Raw genomic sequence first — 27,318 nt, forward strand, 5'->3', positions numbered from 1 at the left:
ACCCCGATCAAACTGCCAGACTTCTGGAGAAGTTGAGGCTTCACAAGGGCGCCATCGGGTACTCAATCAAGGACTTGAAAGGGATCAACCCAGCAATCTGCTCGCATCGGATCCTGCTCGAGGATGATCACAAGCCGTCTGTGGAGCACCAGCGGCGACTCAACCCCAATCTAAAGGAGGTGGTGAAAAAGGAGATCCTCAAGCTCCTAGATGCAGGCATCATCTACCCCATCTCCGATAGCAAGTGGGTGAGTCCCATCCATGTGGTGCCCAAGAAGGGAGGCACAACAGTGGTGAGAAATGAAAAGAACGAGCTAGTCCAGACTCGTGTGGTATCTGGGTACCGCATGTGTATCGACTACAGGAAGCTCAATGCTGCCACGCGCAAAGATCATTTCCCACTGCCATTTGTCGACCAACTTCTTGAGAGACTGGCCAATCATTCTCATTTTTGCTATCTTGACGGGTACTCAGGATTCTTCCAGATCCCCATTCACCCGAACGATCAAGACAAGACCACTTTCACATGTCCCTACGGTACGTTCGCGTACCGTAGGATGCCATTCGGTCTGTGCAATGCACCTGCCACCTTCCAGAGAGCCATGATGGCTATCTTCTCGGATTTCATCGAGAATGAGGTTGAGGTCTTCATGGACGACTTCTCCGTCTATGGAGCCAGCTTTGACTCATGTCTAATCAACCTCTGCAAAATCCTGGAGAAGTGTGAAGAGGTCAACCTGATCCTAAACTGGGAGAAATGTCACTTCATGGTCCAAGAAGGAGTTGTCCTTGGACATGTGGTGACATCCAAGGGAATTGAGGTTGATAAAGCCAAGGTGGAGGTGATCGAGAAGCTGGAGATCCCAACAAATGTCAAAGCAGTCCGAAGCTTTCTGGGACACGCTGGCTTCTACCGCAGATTCATCAAGGACTTCTCCAAGATCGCGAAACCATTGACCAATCTGCTCATCAAGGACTCTGATTTTGTCTTCTCAGAAGATTGTGTCGACTCGTTTCGTCGATTGAAGGAAGCTCTTACCTCAGCACCCATCCTACAGCCACCAGACTGGACCTTGCCATTCGAGCTGATGTGCGACGCGAGCGACTATGCTGTGGGAGCAGTTCTTGGGCAGAGAAAGGAGAACAAGCCATGTGCTATCTACTATGCTAGCAAGGTGCTAGATCCTGCCCAAATGAACTACACGACAACCGAGAAGGAGCTTCTGGCTGTTGTTTTCGCTCTCGACAAGTTCAGATCCTACTTGGTCGGTTCCAAGATAGTGATCTACACTGACCACGCCGCACTCAGGTATCTGGTGAGCAAGCAGGATGCCAAACCTCGCCTGATCAGGTGGATCCTCCTCCTGCAAGAGTTTGACATTGAAATCAGGGACAAAAAGGGAGTCGACAACACTGTGGCTGACCATCTATCCCGGCTTCGCTGGAAAGATGAGGACTCTGCTAACCTGCCAATCAATGACTCATTCCCTGATGATCAATTCCATTCGATCTCTGCCATGGAGGTGATCAACTCGGTCGGCACATCGATGCACACGACTCATGTTGTGCAAGATCGGACATTCCATGCCGCAGACCGAGTAAACACCTAATCTGTGCCCTGGTATGCGGACATTGCGAACTTTCTCGCTTCAGGAGTACTCCCTCCTACCATGTCCTACCAGCAAAAGAAGAAGCTTCGATCGGACGCCAAGTTTTACTTCTGGGATGACCCCTTCCTATTCAAAACAGGCGTTGATGGCATCTACAGACGTTGTGTGCCATACGACGAGACGCGCTCCATTCTTGAGCACTGCCATTCCTCATCATACGGAGGACACGCTTCATTCTCCAAGACTGCTTCAAAGATCCTGCAATCCGGCTTCTTCTGGCCTACCCTTTTCAGAGACGCTAGGTCCTTCGTTGCAGCTTGTGACAAATGTCAGCGCACTGGGAACATCACCAAGAGGAATGAGATGCCCCTCCACTCTATTCTTGAGGTAGACATCTTTGATGTCTGGGGCATTGACTTCATGGGACCGTTTTCACCCTCTTGTGGGAACGAGTACATCCTGGTGGCAGTTGACTATGTCTCCAAGTGGGTGGAGGCAGTGGCGTGCAAGAATGCGGACTCCAATGCAGTGAAAAGACTATTCACTGACATCATCTTCCCTCGCTTTGGAGTTCCGAGAGCCGTCATCAGTGATGGTGGCAAGCACTTCATCAACCGCCAGTTCGACAATCTTCTCAGTCGTCACGGAGTAACTCACAAGGTGACCACTTCCTACCATCCTCAAGCTAACGGTCAAGCTGAGATTTCCAACAAGGAGATCAAGTCTATCTTGGAAAAGACAGTTGCTAAAACGAGGAAGGATTGGTCGCTTAAGCTGAGTGACGCACTGTGGGCCTACCGTACAGCCTTTAAAACACCAATTGGGATGAGTCCTTTCAAACTGGTGTACGGAAAGTCCTGCCACTTGCCCGTGGAAATTGAGCACAAAGCATACTGGGCCACGCGGGCCATCAACATGGACTTGCTTCCAGCTGGAGAGAAACGCATCCTTGACTTGCACGAGTTGGATGAGATGCGCCTGAATGCCTACGAAAACGTGAGAATTTACAAGGAAAAGACCAAACGGATTCATGACAAGCGCATCGTGCCTCGTGAGTTCAGTGAGGGAAACCTTGTCCTTCTGTTTAATTCTCGACTGAGGCTCTTTCCAGGAAAACTGAAGTCCAGATGGTCTGGTCCATTTCGGGTTAAAACAGTGTTCCCGTTTGGCGCAGTGGAACTTGAGAACAAGGAGGGGCAGACTTTCAAGGTCAATGGTCAGCGTCTCAAGCATTACATTGCTGATCATCCCCACGAAATGCGCATCAACTTGGATCTCTCTGATTCCGCCCCAGTTGAAGCATGATAGAGAGATGGTCGAGCTCAAGACCTAAAACAAGCGCTCCTTGGGAGGCAGCCCAAGCCCATTTATTTGCTTGCATCTTAGGAACGATTAGACATGCATTCATATTTCTTTTTCTGCATCACGAGCGAGTTTGAGGAGTCTTCGAGGGCTAAACAACAGCAACCTTCCTTGGTACGGCTAGGCCGCACTAACTTGGTACGGCTAGGCCGCACCAACTTGGCACAGCTAGGCCGTATCAAGGTTGGCACGGCTCAGGAAAGGCAGGTACGGCCCGTACCAGATTGGTACGGCCAGGCCGTACCTAGGGCTGGACGACGCAGAGGCGCATTAAATGCCGCCCTTTTTCCTTTTTAAACCCCCCGCACCCCTTCTTCTCCCTCTTCCTCCCTCAGCCGAACTCCCTCTCTTCTCTCTCTCCCTCAGCCGTTTCTTCTGTTTTTCTTCCCTCCCGCCTTCCCTCCTTCCTCTCCGCCTCCTTCTCCTTTTTCCCTGCCGCCTCAGTTTTCCTCGTACGGCCCCGCACCGGGTCCAGCCCCGTACCTGCACAGGCCGCACCATTTTCTTCTTTCTTCTCTTCGGGTAAGTTTTCTTCTTTTCTCTCTCTTTTCAGTTTTCTTCCTTTTCTTTTTCGTTTTTCCTTTCAACCATCGTTTCTGCCACCTTTTTCTGCAAACCCTAACCCTGGTACGGCCTATCCGTACCAGGTTGTACGACCCGTACCAACACCAGAACAGGTACCAGACCTTGTACCAGTGCATACCAGTTTCGTTTACTTGACCAATTTTTGTGTTTTGTGCCTGGTTTGAGGTTCCTGAGCACTGTCTTTCCCAGTTTGGTGTTGGTACCAGTTTGTACGGCCCCGTACCAGACTCTGTCCCTTACCAGTACAGGTCCCAAGTCCAGTACGGCCTGTACCAAGGCTTGTACGGCCTACCCGTACCAGTTGGTACGGCCTGCCCGTACCTGATTTGTCCAACCCACCCGTACCAGGCTTGTACACCTTACCCGTACTAGTTGGTACGGCCTGACCGTATCAGCCTTGTACACCTTACCCGCACCATTCCAGTCAGACCCTTATCTGCTTAGGTCTTGTGTGGGGCGTGCATGTCTGACCCTTACACCGAACGCCAACGCAAGTACGCTCAACAACAACGTCAAGAGCGTCTTCGCGAGATGCGTCGGCAACTCTCGCACACCCCCACGCCTTCTGGGTCTGACTCTGAGTCCTCCGTCCCCTCCGCTTCTGGCCCCACGTCTTCTCGTCGCTCCAGCAGTCGCAGCTCCAGGAGCGCTTCTCAGTCTGGTGATGGAGGAGAGCCCTCATCTGAGCATGCCTCTCAGGCTGGTTCTGGAGATGGACACGAGAGTCCATCCTACCAGCCTTCTGGTTCACCCTCCAGTGACCATGCCTCACACTCCTACGGCACTGATGAGGGTGCCTCTGACTCCACCCAGCGCGCAGCGCAGTTCCACCAGACTCTCCGTCAGAGAAAGTTTACAAACACTCGGATTGTAGACTTCTCCGCCCTCCAGACTCTGGGACTTGAGCAGGAGTTCCTACGTCTTACCAGTCGGATTGGGATATCCCCTTCCTTCTGGAACATCGCCCAGAGAGGATACTCGGGTCTCACCCTTGAGTTCCTCTCCTCTCTGGAGCTCAGGTATAACAAGAAGGACACTCCTTACATCAAGTTCCGCCTTCGTAAGGTGGTTTACCGGGTGTGGCTCTCCCAGATGCGCGAGTGGTTTGGTTTTGCACCAAACCCAACGACGGCCTCCATCTCATTCTCTGAGGACCTCGACCGCAATCATTTCTGGGAGTTGATCTCTGGCAAGAAAGCGGGCTCTGCATTCAACCCGGAATTCAAGCAGCTCAACGTCCCACATCCCGTCCTCCGCTGTATACTGCGGATCCTCGGTGGCACCTTCTTTGCACGTGGTGAGACGATGACCCGTGCCAATATCGAGGATCTGCAGTTGTTGGATCATATGCTGCGCCCTGATGACGCACTCGAGCGGCCCGATCTGATGCTCGCGATGATCCATCACTGGCTCGGTCTCCAGCGTGCCACCAAGGTTGGTGGCATTGTCTCTATCTCCGCCTACGTCACACTGATCGCAGAGCGATTAGGTGTTCAGATCATTGGAGATGAGGAGTGCAAGGGCCCCCGCTATTTCACTTTGACCGCCTTGCACTCCTACAAGTTCATCCAGCCAGCTGCAGCACGTGATGGACGAGGTGTTTGGGCATGGCGCATCGGCGACCAGGCCAGCTATGTGCCTTTCCCGGTCACTATCTCCTTTGACGACCGGAGCACCTGGCTGTTTACTCGCCCGCCTCGCACCCAGCAGGTTCTCGCACCACCACCACCTACGGACGATGTGGAGATGCCTGACATACCCGACCAGGATCAGGATGAGCATATGCTTCCTCACTCTCCCCTCCATATGCCTCTATCTCCTGGTCAGGTCCCTCCCTTCTCCCCGCAGGGACCTTTCCCCTCTCCTGCTGCAGCCACATCCGCTTTCGGTGCTAGACCTTCCACATTCCAGCCTGGACCATTTCCTCCCACCTTCCAGACTGGCCCATCCACTTCTACATTTCAGGCTGGCCCGTCCACTTCCACCGCTGGTCCCACTCATGAGCCCACCATGCGCGAGTTGTACACCCTCATCACCTCCATGCAGGCCACCCAGATCTCCATTCAGGCCTCGCAGCTGGCCATCCAGGAGACTCAGTCAAGCTTGCTCCAGTCTCAGCTCGCCCTACAGGAGACTCAGACCGCTCAGGGGGACGCTATTTTTGACATTCAGGCGGATGTGACTCAGCAGCGCCAGAGTATTCAGAGTATGGAGCGACAGATGACTGACTGGCGATTCTTCATGGACCACGGCCACTGGCCTGACCTCCCACCACCCTAGACTTCTCAGGTTCGCTTTCTTTTACCCGAGCTTTTACACTTCTTTTATCTTTATGTCTTGAAGCATTGAGGGCAATGCTCAGGACAAGCTTGGGGGGAGACATTTGCATGTAGGACATGTTTACTTTATCGTCATTTTACTATTTGCATCTTTTTCGTATTTTCTTGCATTGTTAGGTGAAAATTTGCGTGAACTGTTAGAATTAAGAGTAACTTTGAAACATTTTTAGTTGTAATAAGGGTAGCCCTGAATGAATTGGAACTAACCCATTATTGGTTGTTGAATTGCTTAGGTTGAGATGTTTTTAATAATTGAAAAAGATGAAAAATTTAGGATTGCATCGAACGAAATTATTTGAATAAACTGAACTATGCCTTTAGGAAATTGAGATTTTCAATTAAGAAAGTTTGGAATATCTGTTGGTATGAATGAATACCAATAGATGTGTGTATTCATGGTACTTGTCTTAAAATTTTAAAAAAAAAAAAAAAAAAAAAAAACGAATGATGATGAAAAGAGGAGCAATAAACGAGTACTGGCAATAAGTCTGATTCAAAATGAATTAGGCGCCTTTGAGCTCGCCTCCCAACCTAGGAAATTAGAAAAATGAATAAAAATAATTTTGCTTGTACCAACACACATCGTTCGCAATTTTCTTACCCAAATTTGTTTCAAGCTTGGGGGAAGTTAAAAATCATTATGAATAAAGGCATAGACTCGGTAAAAGAATAAAATTGTTTTGATCAAACCTAATTATGTAGCCTTTACAATCATTAGAAGCATCTCAAAATATGAAGTCCAATCGACCAATTGATGGAGTGAATTAAGATTTATAAAGAAATGTCCAAATTACAACTAAAATGGTTCTAGAAATTCTTGACTATAGCAGATTCACGTAAGTTTTCACAAGTAGATTTGTAATTGCATTTAGGTTTAGTTGTCTAGCCTCAGACCCAAGTTTGAATCTTTTTGCTTGAGGACAAGCAAGGGTTTAGCTTGGGGGAATTTGATACCTCGCATATTTAGCCTATATTTGACTTGATTTCGTACCAAATTCACGTTCTAAATTGTCAAAATCATGTGCATTTCATTGATATATCTTTAGAATTTGGTACTGCTGAGAGTTTGTTTGTTTTATGCAGGATTGGAGCACAATAAACGAAGAAATGGTGTTTTTAGACTTTCTGGTACGGCCCTTACCAGGCTTGGTACGGTCCTTACCAGACTTAGCCGATTCAGCCCATCTCCCATCTTGTACGGCCTGGCCGTACCACCTTGGTACGGGCCGTATATAGATGCCGCCTGACAGAATTCAAATCTTGGCAGAGGCTATTTAAAGCGAGGGATCTCTCCATTTTCGAGGATTCGATTCCATTCCAGATTGAGAGCTCAGAGAAAGAGAGAAAGAGAGCAAAGGAGCAAGGAGAGAAGAAGAAGGAAGAGGAAGAGGCGAGAATCGACGGATCAACCTCTTCTCAACTCCCGATCTTCGATCTAGTTCTATCATGCCTCTCTTTATCTCTTTATTTGTATTTCTGGACAGATCTATGACTTGTGAGTAGTTGATCATTGTTTCTAGGGTTTGTAGATGGATTTTCTTGATTTGTGTTGCTTTTCTTGATTTGGATCTTGTATGAACTCTTTTGATTGAATTGATTGTGTATTTGTTTGTCTTGATTGATTTGTCTTTCTGTGATTGCATATGGTGTGCCTATAGTGGTAGATCAACCCTAACAAGGTCATGTGACCATTGCTTTCTCTCAACCAAACCAATCCCTTTAGGTAGACTTGTTCGAATTGAAGCCGAAAGGTTGAATTCTCCTCTAATTGACAGATTAGAGGATACCTTAGATCTCCAATCAATCAACTAGAGGATCTGGACCAAAACACGAGAGTTGAGGTTTAGAAACCCTAGAAGGTGAAGAATTGACTCCAAAACCTAGATCTTGAGCCAACAAACGAGAGTTGAGGTTTAGGAACCTTAGGTATGGTCAATTGAACCTTTCTGAAGAGTTTAATACGAGGTACCAGCAAGAAATGCATCAACTCGAACTTGTAAGCTCTGTACTGGTACATCGGTACGGGTCTTACAAGAGTGGTGCGGCCTACCCCCGTACCAAGCCCCACTCGGCTTGGTCGGACCAGGTTGGTGCGGCCTAGCCGTACCAACTTGGTAAGACCCGTACCACTAGAGGCAAATCAGAGATGAAGTCTGAAACCCTTGAAACATCTTTTATCCCAAATCAAAACACAGTTTATACTTTTCCTTGCACTTTTACTATTCTATTGCATTGTTTGATTGCTTGAGTTGATTCTTTAGGAAAATTAAGTACCAAAACTCCCTCTTTCTCACTTCTAGTCTTTAGTCGGGATAAGTAAATATCTAGATAAAGGAACCGTCCCTGTGGATCGATACCCGATTATACTCCTCGATAGGGTTGTGCACTTGCAACCCTAATCGGAAGGTGTAACCGCGGTTTTAAAAGGTACGCTCCCAAGCGTACCGAAACTTGCGTTGCGCTTTCACGCGAACATTCACAATTAATTCAATTCGAAATAGGTTCGATTCAAAACGAATCAAATCAGGTTCGGTTCAAATCTAATTCAAACCAAACTCAAACCTAGGGTAAGTTCGATTCGGTTCGATTCGTTGCCACCCCTAATAAGGACCATTCAGTAATAATTTGGAAAGTTTTCACCTAATTTTCTTTTTGGAAACTTGGCAGTGACTACCGTTTTCACCTTAATTTAGCCTTAGAAAACATATAGCACTGCTCTAGATGGAGGGAGCACCTCCATTAACGGCTCCGAGACAGTGGCATGTATCCATTTCAGTACAGTATAATGCGAGGTAAATGCACATCTCTGCATTTGTCCACAACCAGAGTTACAACTACAGTCCAATGAAAACACACTGACTTCTTTACATGGACCAGATACTCTTCTTTGATGCTCAAGTTCCAAGCTAGCGTTTTTATTTGTTTTAATTGTTAACTTAAGATTCTTTTTTTCTTTTCCAATCTGCTTGCTTTCACTGAAATTGAATAAACAAATTGCCCTTGATTGGCTCTAAAAGAATTTTGAAAAAAAAAAATCAGATAGCAATGGCCTGAAACTCTAAAATCTAGTTAACATGGAAATATCATTTGCAAAATCTTAATAACATCAATTTCAGGTAACTGTTAGCTTTTCCCTGTTGGTGTAGCCCCAGAATTTGAAGAGTACTTAGAGAAGACACCAGTTAGCACATCCCTCTCTTTTCCTTTCAATCTGAAAAAGAAAAAAGTACACTAAAAATCACCCAGAAAAGGAAATATTACATGTTCATATTATGCAAGCAAGTTGCCAGACATCATAACTGGTAGATTATTGTACAATTGGTAACTTAATCCATGCTCAGAACGGTTACCTTACAGGTATGCTCAACTTGGAGCCGCTGGCTCTTCTCGGTCTTACCCTTCTCCTCTTCAAACTAACTGCCTTTTTTCGCTCTCCCGAGGATAATCTTGTAATTTCCAAATCCAACTTGTCCTCTTCTACTGCACCATCATCAAACTTCATCATTTCAGAGCTCAGTAAGGAATCCTCCTCTTCTTCTTCATCATCTTCCACAAATATTATTGGGGAATCATCTGATGGGTTGTTATTTTCAGATTTGCCCATGAACTCATCATGCAACTTTGGTTGTAGAATTGGAGCTTTTCGGTAATTAGAGAATTCATTAATTATTGGGTTTGGGTTCGCGTTTGCATTTGGGTTTACAATGCAGCAGCTGATATGTTTCTCAACCCGTCCAAATGAAATGCTTCTCTTCGAGTATGTCTCTACAAATCTATTAAAAAGTTAGTAAAGGCTAAATGAGAAAACTGAACTTTGAAGTGTTAGATATGCAAAGACTTTCAATAACTTTAGTTCCATTCAGTGAAATTCACTCCAATACGTTTCAACTTCAAGATTACTATCCAGATTTCCTGCACAAACTACATACCATAAACATCAACACCTTGTTTGGATGGAGAGTAGAGGGAGGGAGGGAATGGAAAAGAACAAAAACCTTCCGTTGAATCGTGTTTGGTTGATAAAATTATGTCGGAGATGAAGGGTACAGGAGGTGAAAGATTTAACCTTGTATCATTATAATTAATAGAATCGGTTTCCCTCCCAAATTGGAGTGTAACGGATGAAAAGAAATTTTGTTACAAATATTTTTAGAAAAAAATGATACAAATATTCAAGTCTATATCTTACATATATAATTCTCATATAAGATTTTTTCCTCAAACCTACAACAGTCACGAAATTTCTCATTAACCTCCTAAATTTTAATCAACCAAACAAGAAATAAGACGGAAAAAAAAGTTAAATTTATAATTTCATTAATCATCCAAACACGAAGAGGTTAAATATGTTAATCTTCCTTTCTATTCCATTCCCTTCTATTCTTTACCTCCCATTCCTTCCTCTACTCTCCATCCAAACAGGGTGCAACACTCATTACTGTGCCAACTACCACTCAGCTATGGTGCCAGTATCTGAATATAGTAAGTCTACTTCACAAAAAAGTAAATAAAGTCTGTCTGTATGTAATTAGTATGAACCATACCCACAGCAATTGGAAAAAAATTAAAAAATTAAAAAGACTAAGAAGGAGAGAGAAATGTATTCACCTAGTCGCAGCTTCCTCGGTTGCTAGGTCAACAAAAGCAAAGCCCTTACAGATAGGATCACGTGTCTTCTTATTTCCAGCAATTGCAGGGTTGATATGCAAAATGCCATGGAATCCTTTAAAAGCTGTCTGTAAATCTCTATGTATGTTCCTCTTTTTTGGTAGGTTCCATAAACGCACACAGATTCCACTTGTTGTAGCACTTAATTCTGAAAATAAGTGGTTCAGAAGAAAAAAAAATAATCATTTTGATTCTATTTGACTGCAAAGAGTAAATTTCTATTATCCCGATTGTTTCAGATAATCTAGCATTTGCATCCATTTGACTATCATTCAGAATATCAAATTTCAAAATGATCATATCATACTTATTAATTAAATCGGCACACCGAGACGGCCTCTGCTACCTAGTTTTTATCAGTTGTATCTGATAGGATTGATATATCTCAAATAAATTACTCAAAATCGGAAAAGATAAATAATCCATGGTTTTTACACAGGGTGACAAGTATCATACCGTAACTGAGCTGCAATAACATGTCAATTACAATCATACCCACAAGTCAATTGTATCTGATTGGATAGATATATCTCAAATAAAATTCCTAAAAATCAGACACTTAAAGATAAATTTAATACAGGATTTTCATAGGGTGATAAGTATCATATGCCCACAAGAGCCAATCAATTTGGTCTGCTAAATGCTGGTAAGAGCCCAAACAGTAAATTACCAAACAAATAAACAGAGCAATGTTCAACTATCACCCCCCGCGGCCTGGACACATGCATATGCTAAATGCTGGTATGGACACCAATGGCACATGTGGCGTGAAAGTGCACAGATACACACAGTGCACAGTACACGAAGGACCAGAACTTTGAACAATAAAAATAAACCTTTTGTTCAGATAAGAGAAACAAACACTATGACATCTTACTAGGGGTAGTGGTAGAGTCTTTATCTTGTGGTTTCTTCAGTCCTTTGATCTTAGGAGAATCATTTTTACCCTTAACCTTGTTCAAATTTACAGTTTGGTCCTTGCGGCTTTGTCCAATCTCTTTCAACAGGGCCTCCTCCAATGAGGTGTCGTACTGAAAACCACCCGCAACAAACCCTCTCGGCTTCCTCTCCTCAAACGCCTCCTCATCATCCTCAATTTCATCGTCTAGGTTCTCCACAGAGTCATCGCTACCGTCGGATTGGCGTCGCCGGTTGAGGTGGGAGCGGCTGCGTGCAGAGAGAGCTGACGGGGTCAAGGAAATGGAAGAACGGAGAGTAAGAAATGGAGGGGAGAGAGAGAGCGGAGAAGGATAGCGAGAGAGGGGTATTGAAAGCCGGATTGGAGTTGGCTGTAACAGCATCATTTGGGTTCCTATCTCTCACGGCTTCTCTCGGTTGGATATTTTGAGATGGAAAGATTTTTATTTTATTGTTATTATTTTTTCGGCTTTTTTTTTTCAGTGTGTGCGTTGCTTGGAAATAAAATCTCAAAGCAGCCCCCTGTATCCTCAACAGCTACCGGATTGAGTTTAGTCTGGATGGAATTAATCTGGACCGTCCATTTTTATAAATTGCACATCAGGTACCTGGGCGGATACGGACTCATTCCAAATAATCCGCATCAGTACCTGAGGTGCAAGTGCTGAATCTGGACCATTCATTTCACTTGGAGGCATGAATCTCAAAGCAGGCCCCCTATAGTTTCAACAGCTACGGGATTGAGTTTAGCCTGGATGGAATTAATCTGGACCGTCCATTTTTATAAATTACACCTCAGATACCTAGGCGGATACGAACTCTATTCCAAAGGAATGAAATCTGCTCCTTTTCTTGAGAAGAGGAGGACCCTCCTATTCTCCAATCTGAACCGTTTAAAATCGATCAAACGGCTTCAATTACATCTGATTTATTTTTACTTTGAGATTCATGCCATGTTAAAAAGAAATTGAAGCCGTTTGATCGATGTTGAACGGTTCAGATTGAAGAATAGGAGGATCCTCCTTTTCTCAAGAAAAGGAGCAGATTGGCTTCCTATTCCAAAGGGATCACGGGACTCTGTATTCCGATTCTAGCTGTCTTTGTTGGGATTCGGGTACGAAATTTTTTCTTAAGATTCGCTCATGACAGCAGATTTATGTCTGCGTTGCGTTGATCTGCGACGGCGCGCATAATAAGTTCGGATGCTCCATTACGTCACCGTTTGAATTTGAATCCATACCGTCTGATCAAATCGGACCAATTCGACCCAAACTCAAACGGGGATATACATCTCTTACAAACTGTACATCTAGACAACTATTGCTTCTTCTTCTTTTCTTTTTTTTCCAAAAGCTTTGAATTTTGATATATTCAAAACTACTGATATTTAATATGAAATTGTAGCAACGCGATAGATATTGAATAAGACATGATAAAACTAATTTATACAAAAAAAACTTAGAAAAGAAAAAAATATATATCGTTTATTCCTTTTTAATTTTTTTTTTCCCCTTACTGTCTTATTCTCATTAAGGCTTAGCTATGCTTTAAGATAAAGTTCTGAAAAGAAAAAAAAAATCTGGCACTAGCAGCATAATACGCTTATCAGGTAATAGAATACACGAACAAAAATTGTAAAACCATCTGCCATAGGACAAGTCATGCAAAGTTTCAGGAAATATGAAGACGAAATAAGATTTGAAATTGAATAGAAATTTTGGAAATGAGTAGATGTCTTAAATAGTCTCCTAATAAGATACATTTACTCTCATTAAAATTTAAATTTCATGAGTTTGCATATAGGTAATCTTCATCACTGAAGTACTGAACATGTGGTATAAACCAGACGTACATAACATGCCCACATTTCATCTGTAGTATATTATCATGAGAATACTAAAACTATATAGTAGTATCCGTGTAAATTATCAACGTAGACCACCCAACTGGAAAGACTGCGTCGCATTTCTATCTCAGCTTATGAGTTATGACACTCGGGGGAGCCCAACCAAGCTAATGAGACCTTTTGTTTCTCGAGAAAGATTCTTTATGAAATATACTCGTTTGGTCGCTAACCTAAATTGTTAAACTGACTGATTCATAACACCAACAACAGCAAAATATCATGGGAAAATTATGCATTACATTCAAATTCAACAGTACACTATAAGCTTTGTTGCAGTACTCAAGGCTTTCTCTAGTTCTCAACAGCATAAATATTGCTATACAATCTCTCTTTTTTTCCTAAAAAATTAATAATATAATTACAAAATGCTCAATAGACGAGGGATAGAATCTCCCTAGAAACCAAACTGTAGAAGTTCCAAAAGGTTTTGTTATTGAACTCCCATGCACAGCATTAGCCACAACCTGCATTCCTCAGAAAAAAAAATGGAGAGAGAAATGAGATTGAATTTTAAAGCCTTCAGCTCAGAAAATGTTCTTGGGAGCAAAACAAAATGCCAGAACCAAGGACATTTTGAATTTAATTCAAGTTGTGTTAATTTCAAATATTCTCGACCTATATCATTTTCTGATTTCAGATAAATATGATTACCTCAGTTGTCAGTCCCTTCACAATTAATAAATGGTAGTAACAACAATGGAAGTATGAACACGAAGGAATGTCCCAACAAGTTAAACTAGTACACACATCATACCAATGTTAGTATAACAAGGATTGTGGATCACTGTACTACAACTGGTGTACAAGTCGAACATATTAGAGTATCAGACTCTTAAGCCTAGTTAGGGAATTCAAATCTAACAATCATTCCATATTAAAACCCTGAGACTCTAAATCAGAGAATAAAAAACTAACCTAAATCAACTAAAGATTTAGTTCATAACGTCAAATATTAAAGCTAACAAATCACAAGAAATATATTGACTAAAGGTGCTGAAAAGTAAAGAAAATGACACATTGACAAAAGGGACTTACTTCTTTTAATTGGTCTAGAAACATGGAGCAAAGCCTCTTCTAGTTCTCAGGCCTGAAAATATTTGGCAAAGTAAAATATAATATAGTCATGAGAAACAATCTATAGTTGGAAAAGTTCATTTTTGAATTGTGATGTACTGATCTCTGCGGTATTTGAACCCGTATTACTACTTTAGCACATTTGGTTTGCACATGGAGGGCATATTTATTCAAAATTGATGTAATAAGCTCCAAGCAGCTACATGATGAAATAAAGAAACCATTGTTTACCTATTTTCACCTATCAGATTAAGTAATTCGCTCCTAGGTATTTTAATTTTTGTTGCTTGTTCTCGTGCTTCAGTGTCATTCACAACTCCTCGGCATCTCTGAGACCCACATGAACAAGATAGCTGTTCTCCTGCTGAGAAAAATCTGAAACATAACAAATAATACAGCATATTAGCAAGCACACGATAAACTGTTATTATTAGTACAAAGGCATGCAGGCCCCACCTATAATCATAAGTAAGTTCTTCCCATTGGTTAATGTCACGTTTTGCAAAAATGATGATATGCTCGGTCCCTCTCACACTTATCATCCTCGAATAGCAATTCGGCTGTGGATACAAAAGGAAAAATAAAAATTAGATTACTAGTGCTCGGAAAATTCAAGAAACACTGCCTTGTGTACAGATGCAAAGCCTCAAAATGTGAAATGTAACCATGGAAAACAAGCACATCAAGTATAATCCTACAAGAGATGGACATAGTGCCCCTCAATGTGAATGAGGGACAGCTGAGGTATGGTGTAGGTGAAACTTATCCAATTAAGTATACGAAACATTTGTTTCTACATGGGCGAGACGACAGACCTCACAAGAGTGGTTAATAAGATGAGCGATGGATCCAGAACGAGTTGCATCGATAACGCGCTCATCATCTATCCTGAACATGTATGTCCCCGCTCCCTACATCCAATTTACATGTAATCACAGCTGTCAGAACCTTACAAGCCACCATTCCAATTGGTTGATCATTTGGGTTTGTTATTGAACTAATCTAATTAACTTAAATCACAGACAGAACCAACAGCTACAATAGTATTTCTTATTGAGTTGTGTGTTGTTCAGAAAAGAGGTAGAGAAGGTAGATCTTTATTTATAATGTTAGGGGCGAATTGCCCACTAACAATTTGTAATTAATGAAAGAAAGTTTACAACCTGGGGAGTTAGTCTCTTTATCTAACTATGATCAAAAGTTGACTAACCACTAGTGAGTTGTATGTACGCCGCTCCCTTATATCTGCAATCACTGGCCGAACCACTTCTCCAATGTACTCAATTACCTATATAATATGTTGACAAAATACAAATGTGTACATTAGTAGGAAATCAAAGTAGCAAATGAAATAAGAAAATTGTATGTAAATACCATAATTTTGCAATGAAACCTCATAATATCATATTAATATGTAAAAAAAATAAAAAGTTGTACCATGTCTCCTGCTTTATGTGGAACCTTTGCAAAAACACCATACCCATGGATCCTTGATTTACCTGTCATCAAGAAATTGTGTGATTGTGTAACATATACATCATATGAGAATTTATCAAAAAGGTATTCATAAGTTTTAAGTTTGAAAACTTCTTAGCAACATCATCGTTAGCAAAATATTGAACCAATTATGTATCATAGGAATATCAGGAAGGATATGAAACACATAGAGACCTGGTATGGACTGGGTCAGTACCATCCAATTAGGGTTCGGTACTACTATAAATCAGCCTGTGGCACTTAACAGTTGTACTGTTATCTTTAAAGGGAAACTGCTAAAACAAATCTCACCAAAGGCAAGCCTCTTTCTGAATGTCTCTTTCATATGCGTGTACTTTTCTGCCATAGAAGAAATGTTATTTGTCAGTGGATCTTGATGGACCGGAACATCAGATGAGCCGTGCATGGACTCTATGCACGGGATCCGCCCAGATGCTCCATTCTGACGACTTCCAGTTATTAGGTACGGATGGTTCTCCACATACAGGCGCTTTGCTGAAGCTGCAGCCAGGACTTCTGGCTGCTTCTGGCCCCTTCTCCTCAAGAAGTCATAAGGTTCTTTTCCAAAATAAAACAATTAGGTCCTAAAGTATAGAATTGAACATGTGTGCTACTAGTGATGGCAATTTTTGAAACAATCTGACCAAGTAAATTTGGCCCAGATAGGTGGGTCCTTGTTGGGGTTTCTTGACCTGCTGCAGTTGTGTCTTGATTTGAATTTTCATTTCTTTTTTAATAAAGAGGCTAATGCTGAAAGATCAAACTAATGTCTTAACAAAATCAAATAATAATTTAGCCGTGTTGCAATTTTGGTCCAACAAGCCAGCCTGACCAATGCATTATACATCATTTAGCCTCTTACTTTAAAAAATGTCAAAGCAATAAGCACTTTCTTTTATTGACAGCACTATAATGAAAAACAGACCCAACCCCAGACCAGTCCATTGCCACATCATATGTTTTACATTCAATGCCAAAGGGATATATAGATCAAAGTGCGGTACCCAGTGCCACTTAACTTTTAAAGATGACATAATTTATGCAAAACATAATAATAACAATAATGTTTTAAAAATATATGTGCTAACTTGGACTGTGCTGATGAAAAATTCTGAGTTTCTCACTGATTGAACTATTATAGTCTTTCATTTCATAAAGTTTTTTTTATCCAATTTCTTTGTGAGAAGGGAAGAGGATATCTCTTGTTGTTATGCAAAGCTAAAACAAAATTATCTAAAATGTGTATACATTATACTTTAAACTAGTTCTTCACAAATTCCAGTTCAAAAAAGAAAGCAGGATTCTATATCTTACTGAAGAGCCATTCACAGTTAAGAAAGAAATTGATAGCATAGTTCTGACAATAAACCTAATACTTCATAAAGGTTCAACGTTTTTTTTTCTTAAGAATGAAATTGTAGGGCTCTTTTGGCCATTATTGAAAACAATGTACCAGTCAGCTCCACAGCTTAAGAGAAAAATATACCACATCTTGCACATCCTGAAGGATTTGGCGGGGGAATGCTGGGGTTAGCTCCAGAGGAGGCTCCGGGAGGGTTAATGCTAGAATTAGGGTTACGGTTGCTGTTTTTAGATGGGGAAAGATGGCGTTCTTTAGATGGTTGTCTATGCTTCTTACAATAGGAGAGGAGGCGTATACACTGCTCATCTTCGTCGTCATAAGACATCAGATGGATTTTTTCCTCATCTTCAAGCTACACAAAAATAAATAAATTAACAAATGAATGGATAAAGAGCCTAATAAACAGATAAAAAAATATGTATACAGGGACAGAATTATTGAGTCAGTAGCAGTTGGATATCATTGTTTCCTTTTCTGGGCTTGTGTGCTTTTTATTATTTTATTTTAAAACATAGCAATAATTGTTTTCCTTTTGGATTACGTAATGAGAATTTTTACTGTCTATTTGTTTGAGCATACTTAATACAATCATAGATAAATTTATAAAATATGGAAATAAAAAGACCCACAATCCATCCAGTATGACTTGCTTGCGCAGGCAAGATATAACAATTATTTACAGGGGAGAAAATGAAACAGTCCAATAATAAAAACTATTTACTGACCTCAACACAGAGGCCAGCAGCACGTGCACACAGAGGATGGTATGCAACACAGCAGTTGTGATGAGAACACTGAAACACAAAAGAGTATATAACAGCAGTTAGAATACTGATTATTGAAAATAAATAAATAAATAACAACAAAAGGCTCCCACAAATACCTGAATACAAGCCCCGTAGGGAACTGTGCAGATGCTGCACAGCAGTTTCCACCGATCCTGGAATTGTAATTTGCACATGTCGCATGTTTTCGTAAAATAAGAGAATATTTTAGTCATTCAATCATAACTATAATAACAGTTAATCCTTGCAATATAGTGCTACTTTAACCAATAGCTCTTGGTTTAGACATTTAGTTGTGGTTGATCTTAAATTGCCATCAGTTCCAACACTAACCTCAGTTTACCCGCAATTGTGCAATTCAATACCAAAGCAAAGCAAGTGTGAAGCATTGTATAGTAGTAAATTGTTGATCATACAAAAAATTGGCATCCTTTAATGCAGTACTATGTATTCAGAAAAAGTGATACTAAAAGAAACAGAAATATCAAAACCTTGTTTATTCTGCTTATCCCGTCGATAGGCTCCATTCTCTTTATATCTATTAAGCATGTTTCTGGAACAATTTAATTTGTATTTTAGGGGACAGAGTGCTTCATGATCTTTAAGAATAAAAACCGAGAATTAGTGAACATAAAAAATCTTCAAATTCTTGTAACCTGGAATCCAGATAGCACAAGCCAGATGGGCCCATCGACCATCCGTTGTTTGTTTCATTGCACCGCCTGTAATCCAAAAAACCAACAACGAAAAATGTAACAGTGCTCATCAATAGTACAGGCAGTACAATCAATTTTCATATCTAATTGCCATTGCAGAAAAAAAAATTATAAACAAACAAAGATGCCTATATATGAACAAATGATGTTTGTATTATAAAATTACAGATATAGTATACCACATTATTTGAAGCTACATTGGCCATCAAGGGTATAACATCTCCATAATAAACCTCAACCAGCAGTATCAGACACTCGTGAATAATGATCAAATAATGACAGAAGTAAAAGGAATACCAGTAATAGGGCACAAGCAGCATCTTGGAGGTGAATCGGGAGCACCTGGTCTACAGAAATTGCACAGCCAAAGCACACCATCCAAGGGCTCTAGTTCACCATAGCATCTTGCATGCACCTAAAAAAATAGGTAGCAATAGAATATATATAAATAAATAAATAAATATGGTGGATCAATTGAGCCAAACAAATGGATTCCAAGCTGACAATTCAGTACATACTAACCATCATCCGGCATTTATCACACTGCAAGAACAGATTGTCCTCATACTCCTGGAAAGTTGAAATGAAAAACAAAACTAATTTTTTTAATAAAATACAGAATATTATTAAAAATCTAGTTTTAGGTGGCAAAAGACAGTTGAGGTGCAAAGACCATAATCTAAAAATAGTTGGTAATTTCGAAATGCTAGGCACTTTATTGTGATCTCAAGGTACTAAACAAAACCAGTGTATTCAGTAAATAAGCAGAGAGATAATCTGTTTGGTACCTCATCCATGTCACAAACATTGCATCGGTCCAGATCTTTCCAGTCAACCCTGACAGCTCTATATCCAAGAGAAAGATCTTCATTTTCAAAATATTTCGTACATAGTTGTGCATTCGGCAATCCCTAATAATTGTATTTTCCCAAAAAATTATTAAGCAATTAAAACCTGTAATACTTTCATTGTTCTTAAATGTGTGTTTCCTTGTAGTGTTCACTACATAATTGCACATTTCAAGGTTAAGTATACTAACGATCATAACAACTTGATGCTTTTGAGTAGATATTGGAATGTATACCCGAATAAGTTGGATAACTTGAGAATTGGAGAAGCCAAACATGTGTGAACCAGATTTAGGATTTTGGTTTTCCTCCTTTCCTGAACTAAGACCATTTATCTGATTTTTACTTATTTGGCTGTAAATCTCCCTCCAACAGACACTAGGTGAGGACCCTTCGATCTGCAAAAGCAATATCAAGAACACTTTTACAGTCGGAGACTAATACACACATAAAAAGATAACATAGAAAAAATTAGGGCTAAACCCTACCTGAAATCCATCTTCTGATGAAACTCGAAATAATGGCCGTGCCTTAAATTTGGGATTCCTTAAAACTTCCATTTTGTATGATGTCACCATGCTTGGATCTAATACCAAATCATATCACATCAATCAGATTTAGAATAAACAGATAGAAATTGAGCAAGGCAGATTGGATTTATTGTACCTTTTGTTGATTTGAATTTCCGAAAAGCAGTATATCCTTCAGGCCATATAAATTGCTTTGTGTGAAAATGATCAGAATCACATACAATTCTTCCTGAAAAGTTACATTCAGTAAAAATAAAATAAAATAATATATATTGGGAACTTTTACTTCCGTAAATAATTTTTAGTATACTAAAACTTGCCTAGGCTAGTTACACGAAGATTTTCCAGGGTCAATTCTACAAAATCAGTTGCTTCCTGTACGCCTGAATGGTTACTAGATGAATCTATATCATCACAGTCAGAAGAAATCTTAGATTTGTCGTACTTAATGGTCTTTTGAAGCTTAAGCATTATCGCAGGAAGTTGTTGCGTACTAAGATACCTAAAAATGAATAAAGTAAAATTTATTGTTAGAAATAAATGCATGCAGAGACCACTATGAATCTACTATAAAAACATCATGAACATATTATTATTATGCACTGCTATTTGCATCAGAGGCTAATAAACAGAGTTTTGCAATACCTAAACAACCAAGCCTTTGTTGTTTTTGCAGATAACACCCCCCTTCTTTTGAGATACTAAGATCAACCAGTAGATCCAAAATATATATTTTAAATATGGAAATTAGTGCCTCAAGCAGAGTAAGGCCATAACCCGGCACTTCAGATTTGGAAAGTACAGATCAACCAGATATCAAAGTGGTCAGGTTTATATGAAAAAAAAATCTGGTACAATAAGTCATTTTTTTCTTCCACTTTTTTTTTTTTTTGCATCTTCCATGGCCCGTAGGCCTATAGTCATTTTTTTGTTCCACTTAACCTGTGTGTTAAATAACAGTTGGACGTTGATAGCATGCACAGGAAAATAGGGTGTTACTTGCAAAGAGGGACAAAATGCTGAGTTCAATTTGCAAAGAAATAACAAAAGCAGTGAGTTGTGTAAAATTACATACAATTTGGCCTCGTCTAAGCTGCGGTAGAAATTTGCTTGTTTGCACTTGGTATCCAAAGATGAGAAAAGGCCATTTAGAAATGGTATCGCTTGCTTTGGCTTAATCCTGAAATCAAAACAAGAATATCAGCCACTATACCTAAAGCAAGATTTTGGCTATTGTTGATTCAATAATATAAATCCTTTTCTTTTATTCATTCCTTTTTATTTATTATCCACTTTTTTTTTATGACAGAGCAGTGTTAGCGCCCTAATAATAATATAGGTTCAGTTAGTCATTCATATATATATAGAGAGAGAGTGATGCTACAATGCTTTGGGAAGTAAAGAGGGTGTTTTACTTTCCACTCATATCTCTATTTTCAAAGTTCAAACAATCGATCTGAACTTCTCAACATGATCTTCATATTGTAATGAGCTTGCAGACCAAATTTGAAATTTTTTGGAAACTTTTTACTATTTTTTTAGAATTTCTGAAAATCAGTGTTTTTCTGAATTTTTTATTTAATGAAAAGCTGTGATTTTCAAAAATTCTAAAAAATAGTAAAAAAAAATCCAAAAAAATGTAAAATTCGGTCTCCAAGTACATGTCAATATGAAGATCATGTTGAGAAGTTCGGATTGACTGTTTGAACTTTGAAAATGAAGATATGAACGGGAAGCAAAACACCCTCTTTACTTTCCAAAGCATGATAGCCTCTCTCTATCTATATATATATATATAAACATGCATAATATAGAGGAGATATATAGACACACACACACACAGACCACAAAGTAATATATTGACCAAAGGGTGAAGGGGGATATGAGAGAAAACTGAGCTTTTATTGGAACTTAAACACAACAACAAAGGTATTATCGCAATTGATTCTTTTGCCACGCTTTCCATAATTGAAGGCACATCTGTTTGCTACTTCAAAGGTTTTCAAGTATGGATAACCATAAGAGAAAGTCAGTTATTGTTAAAGGACTGAAATGCATAGTATCCTTTGTGGCGTGCAATACATTTCGCAACCAATTATTGCGGTACTGTTGAACATTAACAAAAAAAAAGGAAACTTACCGAACACCACACCAACACCAATTCAATTACTTTCTATCAAAATTACGAACAGCAAAAACAAAATGAGTTGGAAGTACAATTCCAACCATAGCTAAAGAGTGCCTTTTGTTTGTTCAATATGTATTTGTGTTGTATCGACTGATCTCAGAAAGAGCAGGAACCTTGAAAAATCATGAGTTCCGAAGAACTGAACAAGAATCGATTGGTGTAACCGGTTTGGCTTCAATCCTTTTTTCTCGCATAAATCTGATTCATCAACCACTACAGCTGGCCATGTTGGATGTCCTGTCACAACCATGTATCAGAAACAGAATTCATGTGTGTCAGTGTAAGAGTAAGGGAGGGACAGAGGTCCACCCTTCTGTCCTTTTTTCCTTCTTTGGTTCTGTGTGGCTTGACTGCACAACTTAGAGCAGATAAGGAGGGTTAAACGAACAGCCAATTCCACAGTTAAGGGATAAATCGGTATAAACAAAGGAACCAATACTGGTGAGGCAGGCCCCTATAAGGAGCTGAACCAGTACGATTTGAAATTGCAGAACTTTCCAGTAATACAATTTTTAACCAAGTTTTTTCCTCGGTTCAGCTTAAACTAATCCTACTTAACCCTCAATTGTGCAATCAAAATCCAATTGGATTCAGTTCAGTTCAATCTCCAGCTTATAACTGCAAAATACCTGTGATCTTGGCCCACACAACATCACCAGGATCCAGGTCTTGGCAGTCATGAAAATTCATAGCTAAGCCAATCAATTCGTTATGTAAATTCTTCTCTAAGTTAGTTGAGCCACATTTCAGATTCAGCTGTAGCATTTCTGCAGAGCTAATGTTGAACTTCATTCTCTCTTCGGAGAAGTTCATTGTTTCCTTCTCCCCATCCTTGTATTCCACCTAAATCGTAATTTGTTGTATATCTCAATGTTTAGAAGCATGAATTTTGCAACTAGCCTCTATATATTCCAATTAATCAATTGACTCTCCTCTCTATAGTTGAGAGTCAATTGAAAAAATCAGTGTGATTGAAACAATTGTGCAGTTGACCCTTGTTTCCTTAATTTGTGCAATTACTAATCAATTCAGGCTCCACTGTGCAATCAATCCCTGATCCATTAAGATTTTTGGCTCAACTAACATCAAGTGCTGTGGTGATAATTTAAGGCTCCCAACTTAGAGAGAAAATTCAAACTTAATTATAAGGCAAAGTGATAAAATAGCACAAGCACATTTAATTCAGCATAATTGGTCTTGACCCACCAAAACAGGATGGAGATTCATTCTTTATTTTGAGAACCACTAACTAGAACCATATGGTAACCTACTGATAAATTAAAATGCCACACTATTTATCACCTAATTACACCTTAATTCAACCAGAAATTCTTAAAAGGTGTCAGGCCCAAAAAAACATGGGACTACCAAAAGAGCAGGCACCGGCCAGTATCCTACCATCTACCTTGATCAACACCAGATCATCATCATTGAAGTTCTAAGTAACTCGTGAAACCTACTGAACAAGACCATGCAGCTTGTGATATAGTTAAATTACTTACATCGTGTTTCTTTGTTTCTTGGGAATAACCACTGATTGAGCCCTTGTACCAGTAATTATCCAAGGGCCAGAACACCTATAGTAGAGAGAGTAACAAAATTATAACTGAAAATATACCTCGAGAAAACAATAAATAAACAAAAAAATGAAATTGATTCAATCAAACTTGCCTTGCATTCTAGACCGACGAATGCAATAGGATCAGCGCCTTCAATCTCCAACCTATACAGAAAGGAATCAATATAAGAAAAGGAAACCACCTTCATGCTCAACAAATAAGTTTATTCAAGTAAAAGGAAGATTTTTCTGAAAAATATTATTAGAAAGAGAACTAAACTATGGGTTTTTGATAGAGAACATATGGAATTTTTGTTCATTTTGTGCTAATTTTGCACAGCTTCTGGTTTCAGTTCAAGTTTCTGCTTGTTTTGCAAGTACTAGGGCAGTAGATCACCAAATTTCACACAAATGCCGTCAGTTGTAACATTTTTTTAATAAATATTGTACTGTGTAAATAGTACCAACTTACAAAAGAAGTACCAGTTGAGCACAATAAGTGAAACTAACCAAAATTATAGAAAATTATCAAACTCCAGTAAAGAGGATGTGAATTAATTCACTCAAAAAGGGATAATTTCTGATCATGCTCAATACAGTGCCAGCAATTTTGGTACTGTAATCCTTCAATTGAAACTTACTCGACCCATTTCTTTGCAAGCTGCGCAGAAGCCTTGCTGGTGGATCCTGCACTTAACCCGTTGGCACCGCGTTTCCTCTTCTTACTCTTGTAACTACTGTCCCTGCGGTTCCCAGGGGTTTCTCTCTCGATTCCTGCATTCCCTCTTAACTTCCTCTCCCCAGTCCCCAACTCGACCCTAGAACCGAGTCTGGTCGGCTCTTTTTTAGAGCTGCTGTTCCTCCTTATTCTTCCCTTCTTGTTCTCAGATTCCGACTCTCTCTTCCTCTTCCTTTGATAAACGATGGCTGGCTTGTCACCAATGGAATTTTGAGGAACAGTTGCTGAATAGATGCGATCTAAGGAAATCAACCGTTTAGATTGATCGCCATCCTCGTCGTCGTGCTTCAATTTCTCTTCTTCTTGCCCAGAATTCTCCCCCATTGCCAAACCCACCATTGGAGGAAGCGATTAGAGAGAGATATATTTTATGAGTAATGAGGAAAGGAGGAGTTTTTTAGATGATCTAGGGTTAGGGTTTTGGCGTTTTGGCGTTTTGGCGTGGAGAGTGATAAAAATGGGGAAAATGGGGGGGAAACTTTGCTCTTTTCCCGCGCCAGAGGAAAGAAACGGAGAACTAGCTGCAACGAAACCCAAAAACTCCGGCTGAGACTTGAGAGTGGTAAAGTTTTATAGACCTGGGAGTGACGTCATCCAGTGTGATTTTTCTTTTCTTTTCTTTTTTTTTTTTTTTTTTGAGAAATCTTTTCTTTCTCTTTGAGGGAAGGATTAAGTTTGAAATTTTGGAGGCGACGACGTTTTAGGGTTTTAATATTGGTCTTGTGAAGATTTATTGGACTGATTTCCAAAATTAATCTTTTTCATCTTTTTTATTTTTCACCCATATTTTCTATGGAAGCTGATATGAGTACCCGCGCTACAGTACCCGCACAATACCCACATCTAAACTGCCATAACTGTTTGTGGAGACCAAACTGTCATAACTGCACTTCAAATTTGCAACTTTTTTTTTAATATTAATAGTCAAATTTTGAAGTATGTAGTCCAAAGAACACAAGTATTTATATCTATATAGTAAACAATGTAAAATGATAAATTAAGTATTTTTAAATAATCGTACCCGCACTTTTTTTTAAAATTTATGATGTCGTACCCGCACCTAAACTGCCATAATTACTTGTGGGGACCGCAACTGTTTCAGATCTGTAACTTTATTTTAAAATATTAATAGTCAAATCTTGAAGTATATAGTTCAAAGAACACAAGTATTTATATCTATATAGTAAACAATGTAAATGATAAATTAATTATTTTTAAATAATCGTACCCGCACCTAAACTGCCATAATTGCTTGTGGAGACTGCAATCGTTTCAGATCTATAACTTTTTTTTTAATATTAATAGTCAAATCTTGAAGTATATAGTTCAAAGAACACAAGTATTTATATCTATATAGTAAATAATGTTGTAATTTTTACATAACTGCTTGTGAGGACCTAAACTGTCATAATGTTCTAATTAGATCCCTCCTCTTTTTACATATGACACTGAAAGTATTAATATCTAAGTATTGAAAGTATTTATATCTATGCACTGAAGTATTTATTTTTATGAGGTCAACTATTTTTGTTAGAGAAATATTGACGCGGAATTAGTGCTGAGTCTTTGAAAGAGTGTTGCTGGAATTTTAGAATAATAATTAGTTGAGACTATATAATATCTTTTAAGAATAATAATTAGTGAACACAATATAATTAGTGGGAACCATAATACATTATTCCTCTAAATGCGGGTACTGTAGCGCGAGTACTGTACGGGTACTATAGCGCAGGTACATAAATAATTATTCATTTTCTATAGGTGGTACTTTTTTTACAATATAAATTGGAAAATGAAACAAGTGTTTACTATATTTCGCAAGAGTTGTATTCGTGCGCAATAATTTATGTAGAGAAATATGTAATAGTTTTATTTGTTTAAGAGTTAAATTACATCTCAGATATATTATATACATTTTTTTAGGTTATATTTGGTTGTGATCTAGACTATAGAATAAAGGGTTAAATTACATCTTGGATGTATTTCTTGCTCACATTAAAGAAACGATGAACCTTGTGTGTGTTAAAAATATTTGCAGTTATTGTTCACGTTAAAGAAATGACGAACCTCGCGTTACTAAAGATATTTGTATTTTTTGTCCACGTTAAATAAACGATGAACCTTAGAAACTCCGTATGATTTACCGAATAGTGGGTTTTGTATAGCTACAAAAAAAAATTAAGCTCAGATATCTGTTATGGCATTCAATAGTTGTATTTGTTTAAGAGTTAAATTACATCTCGGATATATTATACATGTTTTTTATACAATAAGATAAAAGCGTAACACACGAATCATCCGATCAAAATATATAATAAGAGCAATAAAATCGGATGAATTAGAATATGGATGATGCATAATAACTGTAATTTTTTAAGACGTAATTCTTTTTATATGTTATAAATTCCATGATATTAAAAAAATAACATTTGTATTGTTTTCACATAAAGAAACAATGAACCTTGTGTTGCTAAAAAAAATTGTAGTTACTGTTCATATTAAAGAAATGACTAATCTTGCGTTACTAAAAATATTTGTCTTTTTTGTTCACATTAAAGAAGCGATGAAACTTGGAACTCCGCACAAATCCAATGGATTTATTGAATGGTGGAATCGTATTCAACGGATTTGT

At 39.3% G+C, this 27,318-nt stretch overlaps 2 protein-coding genes across 4 annotated transcripts; both read right to left on the reverse strand.

Moving 5' to 3' along the window:
• Positions 1-8,877: 8,877 nt before the first annotated feature.
• Positions 8,878-11,924, reverse strand: LOC144565690 (RNA-binding (RRM/RBD/RNP motifs) family protein). Its single transcript, XM_078315512.1, has 4 exons — positions 11,442-11,924; positions 10,505-10,712; positions 9,247-9,669; positions 8,878-9,107 (listed from the first exon to the last, which is right to left on the reverse strand). The coding sequence occupies exons 1-4, from the start codon at positions 11,866-11,868 to the stop codon at positions 9,020-9,022; spliced, it is 1,146 nt and encodes a 381-aa protein (XP_078171638.1). The 5' UTR covers positions 11,869-11,924; the 3' UTR covers positions 8,878-9,019.
• A 1,632-nt stretch (positions 11,925-13,556) lies between these two features.
• On the reverse strand, positions 13,557-25,153 carry LOC144565097 (histone-lysine N-methyltransferase TRX1-like). 3 transcript variants are annotated; one of them, XM_078314740.1, is made up of 26 exons: positions 24,589-25,151; positions 24,061-24,112; positions 23,892-23,966; positions 23,019-23,232; positions 22,503-22,626; positions 21,277-21,381; positions 20,522-20,703; positions 20,338-20,430; positions 20,160-20,257; positions 19,908-20,069; positions 19,612-19,734; positions 19,346-19,393; positions 19,121-19,238; positions 18,764-18,829; positions 18,599-18,660; positions 18,206-18,262; positions 18,048-18,116; positions 17,446-17,674; positions 16,251-16,517; positions 15,900-15,961; positions 15,673-15,750; positions 15,278-15,373; positions 14,919-15,022; positions 14,694-14,837; positions 14,424-14,475; positions 13,557-13,852 (listed from the first exon to the last, which is right to left on the reverse strand). In XM_078314740.1, the coding sequence occupies exons 1-25, from the start codon at positions 25,023-25,025 to the stop codon at positions 14,463-14,465; spliced, it is 3,078 nt and encodes a 1,025-aa protein (XP_078170866.1). In that variant the 5' UTR covers positions 25,026-25,151; the 3' UTR covers positions 13,557-13,852; positions 14,424-14,462. The 3 variants fall into 3 exon arrangements, with proteins under 3 accessions (XP_078170866.1, XP_078170864.1, XP_078170865.1); XM_078314738.1 differs by lacking the exon at positions 14,424-14,475 and having other exon boundaries at positions 24,589-25,153; XM_078314739.1 differs by lacking the exon at positions 14,424-14,475 and having other exon boundaries at positions 20,338-20,426; positions 20,518-20,703; positions 24,589-25,153.
• Positions 25,154-27,318: the final 2,165 nt, after the last annotated feature.

Source organism: Carex rostrata, chromosome 14, assembly GCF_964058835.1.
Source record: "Carex rostrata chromosome 14, lpCarRost1.2, whole genome shotgun sequence".
Taxonomy (NCBI): Eukaryota; Viridiplantae; Streptophyta; class Magnoliopsida; order Poales; family Cyperaceae; genus Carex; species Carex rostrata.